The sequence below is a fragment of the Vigna radiata genome, chromosome 5 (genome assembly GCF_000741045.1).
Source record: "Vigna radiata var. radiata cultivar VC1973A chromosome 5, Vradiata_ver6, whole genome shotgun sequence".
NCBI lineage: Eukaryota > Viridiplantae > Streptophyta > Magnoliopsida > Fabales > Fabaceae > Vigna > Vigna radiata.
The window spans coordinates 6033423-6042722 of record NC_028355.1 but is presented as its reverse complement, the minus strand read 5'-3'; the positions used below and the strand labels follow the sequence as shown (position 1 = coordinate 6042722).

The 9300-nt window shown below is 32.7% G+C and overlaps 1 protein-coding gene across 4 annotated transcripts in view; it reads left to right on the top strand.

The window, feature by feature from the left end:
• The first annotated feature begins 3298 nt into the window (after positions 1–3298).
• The window catches only part of LOC106761920 (serine/threonine-protein kinase ATM), an 86724-nt gene continuing 80722 nt past the window's right edge, over positions 3299–9300 (top strand). For 3 of the 4 annotated variants that reach the window (XM_014645543.2, XM_022780538.1, XM_014645542.2), the window contains exons 1-9: positions 3299–3777; positions 4288–4396; positions 4522–4665; positions 5376–5537; positions 5636–5828; positions 5911–6067; positions 6161–6300; positions 6421–6508; positions 8155–8258. In XM_014645543.2, the coding sequence (XP_014501029.1) occupies positions 3703–3777; positions 4288–4396; positions 4522–4665; positions 5376–5537; positions 5636–5828; positions 5911–6067; positions 6161–6300; positions 6421–6508; positions 8155–8258 (1172 nt within the window). In that variant the 5' untranslated portion in view covers positions 3299–3702. The remainder of the gene's footprint in view (positions 3778–4287; positions 4397–4521; positions 4666–5375; positions 5538–5635; positions 5829–5910; positions 6068–6160; positions 6301–6420; positions 6509–8154; positions 8259–9300) is intronic. The other variant, XM_022780539.1, reaches the window with a different exon arrangement.

Sequence of the window (9300 nt, the reverse complement as noted above, 5' to 3'; positions counted from 1 at the left end):
AGGGACCGAACCTTCCTATGCAAGATATTTTACTCACAAAAATATGCATTAAACAAAATAAAGGAAATGCTTCAATATTTTATAATTTATTTTTATAATGAAATATCATTAGAACCTGACAAGGCTGAACGTAAGGAGTCCAACTGACCGAGCGGGAAAGGACTGAACCTTCCTGTGCAGAATATTTTTCTCACAAAAATATGTGTTAAACAAAATAAAGGAAACGCTTCAAAATAAAGAAGTGAACCTTGTCCTTCTTTGACTAAAGTAATGGATATGGAGAGAATTTACAAAATCTTTATCACTTTTTTCATCCTCCTCTCTCTTCTTTTTTATTTCCTCCTGATCTCTCTAATAATTTTTCTCACTTATTTTTTCTCCACTCTCGCTTTTTATACTTTCTTCACTTTTTTTCAACCTCACTCACTTTCTCCCTCTCTTCTAAGTCTTTTCCACTTCTAGTAGTGATAGCATTATAATGCTTTATTGGGTTTACTTCAACATTTAACAATGATTTTTTTTTCAAAATTTTCCTCTAACTTCTTTGCTAACTGATCGACTTGGGTTTTCAAATTGAAAATAAAGGTTTTTGTAGTTTTATGATTAGAGATATTAATTTGCATGAATTGTTGAAGTGTCTCTTCAAGCTTCGAAGTCCTTTCATGCATAAAGGCTTGTGGTTGAGGTGGCCAATTTGAAGATTTGGCATGTCCCATGCTAGGGTGAGACTTTCATCCTTGATTGTAATTCCCATAATTACCTTGGCGACCTTGATTTCCCATGTAATTGACTTCTTCTTGGAAAACGATACATTGTTTTTTGGCATGATCTCTACCATAATCTTCACAAAAAGATATTGATATGTGTTAGCTCATCAAATCCATGAATAAGAGTTTTCCTAAGTAGCCATTTGAATTTATCCCATGCTTGACTCAATGTTTCATTATACTCTTGGCGGGATGAAAAGAATCTCCACTTTCCCCTGATTAACCTCTGACTAAGGACAAAATTTGTGTAGAAATTTTGTAACAACCTCATCTTATTTAGGCTATTTTCAAGAAAAGAATGTAACTAAACCTTTGTGTTTCTTGCCAATGGAAAAAGGAAACAAACTGAGATGGATCACTTCATCAAGAACTTGGTGAATCTTAACCATGTTGCAAATCTCTAAGAATGTGGCTATGAATATTGAATGATCTCCTAAGGTACAATGTCTATGAATAACTTCTGGAGTACCCGTTATGGATTTTTTTTTATTTTGAATTACTTTTTCAGAATATTGATATTTTCATGATCCGGTTCAAAAAATACTCAATCAAAAAACATAAAAAGGGAATGATTTGAGAGTTACAACTTTTATGGGACTGTGGGAAGTAAAAAGGGAGTGCATGAAAAAAAAAGAGTGCATGAAGGAATACCCTAATATGAACGCCTTGTTGGAATGTGTTTTAATATTTGGGTGATGCTCCCTACACCTTCCCAAGTGGGACCTGTACCTCCCCATTAATTTAATTTATTTCAAAAATATTCTACACCTCCCCACTATTTTTTCTTACCTTACACCTCCCCACTATCCTTAACCATCTTTCTCTTTCTCTCTCTACATTAATGGACTATTCACGTGGTTCATATTTGAATTTGTAACATACAAAACTACAAAATATAAAATTCAAAGGAAATAGTAGTATTTCTACCATTTCCATTTTATAAAATTAAAAGTTAGATGCAAATACAAAATAATAAACATAATAATATTAATAGTAAATAATGATATATTATTATTATTATTATATACTAACTTTATAATGACGAAAGAACTAAATAAATTCTAAACAAACTTTTTTTTTTATATTTTAAGTATTTAATAATATTTTTATATTATTTATCTAATAAATTAAATATTTTATTCAAGTTATTTGAGTCAAACATGTCGGTGAGTTAAAACATAATATAATGTTAAAAATTATAGATATTATATGTAAAAAAAAAGATACATGTATATAAACATTTTTCTAGAAATTTAGAACAATGAAAAAAAGATTGAATCAATGAAAAAGATACATGTATATAAACATTTTACCATTTATTAAGTAATTTAAAAAGAAAAAAATATATTCAAAAATGAAAATAAGATTGAATCAAACTTATCTAAGAAAATATATCTAACTTCAAATTCAATTCATATAAATGCTCCATTAATGAGTCATGTAAATACTCCATTAATGTAGAGAGAGAAAGAGAAAAATTGTTAAGGATAATGGAGAGGTGTAGAATATTTTTGGAATAAAAGAAAATAGTGGGGAAGTGTAGAATATTTTTGAAATAAATTAAATTAATGGGGAGATACATGTCCCACTTGGAGAAATGTAGGGAGCAACACCCTTAATATTTTAAAAATTTTACATCGAGTTGAACATATTTTCTATAAATATTTTTTACTGAACGTTATTAATGATATTATTATACAGAATAAAATTATAAATGTTAAAGAAAAAATTAATATTTTTTTTTTTTGTTTTCATTTGAGCATGATAATGACAATATTCCAAATGCATTTCCAAGGGAGGAGGACAATGTGCATCACCATGTGTTGAATGCATAACACACACAAGGAAGAACCACCACCTCTGCAGAGTGTAAAAGAAGGTCAGTGAAAAGTTAGGATCAAAGTAAATAAATAACCCATAAGGTCATTACGGGAACTTCACATTAATGATTGGGTGAAAGAAAAATTTGATGGGGTGCAGGAAACACTAATCTAGAAATTTTTAGACCTAGCAAAACATATTTTCTATAATTTTTTTATTGAACGTTATTTAGAAGGTCATTTTAAAGAATAAAACTAAAAATGTTAAAGTAAAATTTAATATTTTTTCATTTAAGCATGATAATGGTATACTTTTAATTTTTAACTTTTAGTTATGTTAATGGAATAATTTAAATAATATAAATATATGATTACAATTTTAGTAATGTTTTTGGTAATTTTATTATCATTTATACACCTTAAATAATATCATACACCTTAAATAATATCATACACCTTAAATAATATTAGGTTAGTAATTTAAATCATACAAATTCAGAGAATTTAAAATCTTCTAATGTTTAAGGAATTTAATTAATAAAATTAAAATTTTATTCTTAATAATTGTTGTAATAAGACAAATATAAAGTGTAATTATAATCAAGGATATGAGTTATAAATATTCTTGTATTTTATTTCTACTGATAAAATAAATTTATAAGTTAAAAGGTGATTTTACAAATAAAAAAGGTACTGAAACTGAAAGCTCTATCAATCCATTGCAATTTGCAATAGTCTAATTTCAACCAAATAACAGAAACGCTTGACTCTACGTACTAAAACCCTTGGTTTTCTTTTCGCTGAACGCCTAAAACCCTTCCATTCCTCAAACTCAATGTGTTACCCACCTCTTTCCGCCTATTTCGGCCACGAGCTCCATCTCTAGGACCTTCATTTCATTCGACTGTCCACCAAGAAAACGGTTGCAGCAAGAAAACGAATGCACTTTCGCGCCAGCGAGCTCACCCGTTGCTTGTTGCTAACGCGCCCTTTCATAGTCAAATTCTTTNGCGGTCCAAAGTCAAGTCTCATGATTTGCTTGTTGGTACGGGGAAGTAAGGGACAGAGGGGTCAGTTTCCATAGAGCAGTGAGTTGAGCTGACTCGATTGTGACCATGGCGAAAGTCACTTCCAGAGACGTTCAAGAGATTGTTGAAAAACTCTCATCCGATAAAGTCAAAGCTCGCGAAGTCATTTTCCTTTCTTAAACTCTTTACTTTCCTTCTCTCGCTAATCATTTTGAATGGGAAAATAACCTTTATTGTTCCTGTTAATGTTGTGCATGCAGCGATAAATTGACTTTAGTGTCGTCGATATTCTAGTTTTCCATCGAGAAATCTGTCTACTGAATGCCTGATTGTTTCATTAATTTGAACTAGAGTAGTAGAGAAGGATTGTCTAATCAACTTTTTATTATTTATAGTTTTTCTCTTTTAGTTCTATTTCTGCAAAAATTGCAACATTCTGGATGAAAAAATGTTTATGAGCTACATTTTTAATTAAGGTTCACCGAAATGGTGTTTCAGTTCTGATAGCTGAATCAGAGTAACATTTGGCCTGTATTTCAAGTATATTTAAGAATTATTACACATTTTTTTTTTGTGATTGTGTCGGGTGATATTTATTCATTGTATATATTCTCTCTTTTGTATGAGGACTGTGTTATTTTAATTAGCGGCATTGTTGTTGTATGTCAACAGGAAGGGATTAAGTTGTTAAACACTTGGTTAGAAGGAGAAAGGTCATATAACTTCTGTAAATTTATTGGACTGAATACTGCAAAGCTTAGACCAGATGAAATTCCTCACAGTAAGATTCGTTTTTAAGTTAATTTTGCAAGCATTGGTGGGTGCAATATTTTTAATAGTACCGAAGCCAAGATTTATGGTGTACACTTTTGATTGATTTGTTTATTTTAAAATTTTGTGGTGCAGCTGAAACATGGCCTTTTCTTGTTTCTTTACTTATTAAATCTGCATCAGCAGAAATATCCTCAAGTAAGCGGAAAAATCCGAAAGTGATATATGCAAAGACTCTTAGAATTGCTGTTCAACGTGCGGAGGATACCAAGTGTTCAGGTCAGTTGGAGGTAGTTTAGTTTGGAACATGTTTGTTCTTTTCTCCCCTCTTGATTTTAAACAAATAATAGTTAGGAAAATTCAAACCAGGAACTCCAAATAATACATTTATATAAAGAAGTGTTATCCGAATGTTGTGTGTCTAATGTGCACCACAAAGTATGTATCCGTACCAATTTACAAAATCAAATACATTAAATTCTTGCTTAATTATCAGGGATCAATGATCCTAGTGTCCTAGAAATTGTAACAGCTAATGGCTAACAAATCTGTAATAATTAATAACTAAGTATTTTTTAACATTCTCCCTCAAGTTGCAACATGCATGTCTTATGCACTAAGCTTGTTACAAATGGTCTATTGATACACAAATACAATATTTTTCTTATATTTGATTCAGAATGACTTCTATGCAAACAAATAAAATTTTCAAGGATTCATTAACATGAAAATTTTAATCAGGCAGCTATCAGCCTGCGCACTAATATTTCAGGGGCCAATATGGGTATTTACTCAGTTTTTATTACTTGTATGGAAATAACATGGTTACGCATCACTTAATAATTGTTTGACACTCTTGAGGCTTTATTTTGATATACTTTTGGTAATAACCCTCTTAATACTCTACAAAGAAAAATATGGGAATTTATCTTATATTTACTAGTACACTTTGCTTCTTTTAATTATTTGTTTTTCTTTTTACTTTTTAGGAAAAAATTTACCGTTGTCATCTGTAGTTAAACTGCTTTTTAATCATGTTTGGGATGTCCTGAGCAATATTCTAAGCTTTCAGTCTGAATATGGCATTATTCTTCGGCATCTATTGTCCGTTAGGGATTATAGTTTCCAGATGAGGAGGCGTGTTTACTGCAGTAAGTGTTTTGTAAACTTATGGCTTGCATTATCTCCACATCTCATCAACAATACCATTTTAATCTTCTCACCCTCTTAATCAAATTGTTTTGGACAGATATGGTGTTTCTGTTCATTGAGAAAGTTGAAATAAGCTTGAGTGGAAAAAATATTAGCAATAGTTCCAAGGAGGAGGTCTTCCGTTATATCTTGACACTTCATTCTCTTCTAAAATTTCCTCCTGGAGACTACCCTGATAATGTTAGAGAAAACATTGTTAAGGGTTTTGTTAGAATATGTTCATTCATCAGGTATTTCCACTGTGATTCATTGATTTTTTTCTATTATTCTTTTCTGCTATAGTGCAATACCATTTCTTTTTTACTTTTTCAGGGATGAGAGCAAGATGGCACGTAAACTTGTTGAGTGTATAAATATATATTTATTGAATGATGGTCCAAATTTAGGCTTGGAGTTGCTCGAAATTCATAATGCCCTGCAGCAGTTTGTGTTCCACTGTTGGCTGGCGACACATGATCGAGTTCTTAAGGTCTCTTGCAATTGCTTTTTAAAGGAAATAGCTGCTTAAGTTATAAATTGTTTTCAAATTTTTAAAACTATTCTATTGATGTTTCTGCTGCAGGATTCACTTATTTTTTATGCAAGGATACAGTTGAGTTTAAGGAGAGGTGCTGCTGATAGGTGTTTATTGGTAGAACAGCTTTTGGATGTGATTTGTAAGGATCTTGATCAAGGTAGCTTGTTTGGTTCTTCCATGCTGCGGTATGTGTTTCTAACATGTTGATGTGTTTTTAGTATTTGGATCTTCTAGCGTTTTACAGTGAACTAAATAAACGTTTTAATGATGTTAACCATGATGATCTTATTGAATTTTCTACCCAGGGGTGATGGAAATAAGGATGATAAATTAGGAGTTCTAAGTAGCTCACAATGTGGATTGGTGGAACTTGCAGCAGTTGTATTTTATAGGGTAGTTTCTACAAACTCAGCTGTCAATCCCTTGATTTAGTATTTAAGTTTTTTTATCTCTATTATCTTTTTTCTGCAACTGTGTTGATTGATTCTGAAAGTTATTTAATTCTGTAATAGCAAGACTAGTCATGGTCTTTCTTATGATTCCTTTTTCCTCTATGTTTTTACTTGGTTTGCTTGATGAATGTTACTTTTGTTGATATAGTGCCGAGCAGTATCTCATGTTTTGTTTGAGAGGTTTCAATAAAAATAAGGCAGCCAAAATCAAGGATGTGTGTAGTTTTTTGCAGTGCCCTTGGTGTGATTAGTTGCAGCAGAATGCCTGCATTAGTATGAGCTCCCTCCTAGCAAATGCCTTCAGATTTGCCTTGATGTTGTATTGTCTTTGTTGATATCTCTGGTTTTCTGCTTATGGCTTGTATTAGAGTTTCCTTCTGTTATATTGTTAGGGATATTTCTCTCTAGTTTGTCACAATTCACTTGTAATCTCCTTCTTTCTGTGTGACAGTTTTTACTGTCAGACAGTTAGCTATAACTGACACATGTCAATGATAAGCCTCTGATTTTACACAGGACTTCTGTAACAAAGGATCATCATGATACGGCCCAAATATCTGTTGGGCCAGAAAATGTATTGGACAAAGAAACAAAGGAGCAAAGGAAATGGGGACAAGTTTATATTAGGAGAAAAAAATAAGGGGGCTGAGGTGGACACATTAATAGCAGAATTGGTTAGAGAGAGAGAAATTGGAGGATCTTAGAAGATTTCTCTTTTTGTTGTTACCTTTATAGTGTCAGAGGAGTGTGTGTATGTGGACATTCTGTTTTTGACAAAATTAAGAGTGGAGAGTACCGTTTGGGTCTCTTGAGGAGCTTAGTTCTAGAAGTAGGGTTATTCTTTCTGTTTTTTGCCTTGATTTCAATGAAACAGGATCAGTGATCCTTTCTTTATTCTCTTTTCCTCTTATTTCATTATTTTTCCTGTGGTTTCCTATCACATCACCTTTGTATCAATCCAGTTCAGGTCAACAGTATCAGAGTTTATTTTTTCTACTCAAGTCTGTTGTCAAATCTTAATAGCTATGTAGATAAGCTGGTCAGCCTTCTTATGTAGCCCTTCACTTTCCTTATTATTCATACTTATCTTTTGTATTAGGTTTTTCTCAATTTATGGGATGACGCAGTGGTTAGGTATTCTGTGCTCATACGTTGTAGGGACAATCTATGTAGTGTAGAACCTGTATTCAATTCCCTATGCTAGAAAACTTGTTGGGCCAGTGACAATTATAGCAGTACGAGTGGGATTAATCTTTGGTTCAGTAGGTTGGTAGAAACCTGTTACAGAACAAAAAGGGATTTCCTTTTTCTCTCCTACTCTCTAATTTAACTTAGTGTCATTTGCTTTTGTTTTATGGATGATCCATTTAGTTTGGCAGACTTTCTTGCTTTTGCTACTATTAATATTTTCATTCAACAGAAAACCACCATTCTACCATGTGTAGAGTTATTTGTTTATGTGATATTCAGTAATGTTTATTGGTTGGTAAAATGGCTATTTTATTTGGGGTATAATGTATGTACTAATTTTAATTTCTTTTCTCCCCTATAAATTTTCTGTATTACTGGCTAATTTTTATTCCTCAGGCATGCCTCAATACAACCAGATCCTCATTGAGTGAAAAACGGGTTAAGAGGGAGCCTGCTGCTGTGATCCTGAGGGATGCACTCATGAAAGGCAAATGGCTATGGTAATTTATTAGCTAATTTGAGGTTATAATGCCATAATGGCACAAACTATAATTTTTTGTTCCTCCTGTTAAGTACTTGTTTTTCTTGCCTTCCTTATCTTTTTCAACTGTTTTCTTCCCCTTTTCCTATAATAGTTGTCATTCTATTATACTAGTCAATCATTTTGAAAAATTTCTATTTTTAGTTGGTATTTATAGGGTAAAATTTTGTTTTGGGTCTGAGTCTTCTCCATTTGTTGATCTTATCTTCTGTCTAATCTTATGTTCTCTTATTCAAAATATTGAGCTTTCCTTAACCAGACATGTTTTATAATGGTAGAACAACTAATAAACAATATCATACATGTGCGTTTGTTACGGTATATGGTAAGGGGTAATAATAAGGTTTGGGAAGTATATGAGAAGGAGAAGAAAGGTAGGAGGGAAAGACAAGGGCATTGAAGGTGTGAGACAGGAGCGATCGGGCCGAACGGAGGGAGGCATGGAGTGACCAAACTGAACGGCGGAAGGCAGGGGGTGAGCAGGCCGAACGAAGGAAGGTGGTGAGCGACTAGGCCGAACGGGGAAAGAAGGGAATGACTAGACCGAACGACAGAAGTAGGGGAGCGACTAGCCGTATGGCAGAAGTAGGGGAGCGACTAGGCCGAACGGTAGAAGAAGTGGAGCGACCAGACCGAATGGCAGAAGAAGGGGCGCTACCGGACCGAACGGTGGTATAAGGGAAGCGACTAGACCGAACGGTGGGAAGTAGTGAAGAACCATCCTAACTAATGACAGTTAAGATGGGTGGGATCTAATTATAGCAAATGGAGCTATATTGTAGAGGGATATTCAGTATCAGATAATTATAGTAAATAGCGCTATATTTCAGTATAATATTCAATATAAAATAAATATAGTAAATAGGGATATACTTCAACATAATATTCAGTATAAGTTAATCTTCTATTTAAATAGGGATATACTTGAGAATTAAACTGTTAAATAATTCTAGAGGTCTTAATTGATCCCTCTCATAATCTTCTATTTATAATAATAAATT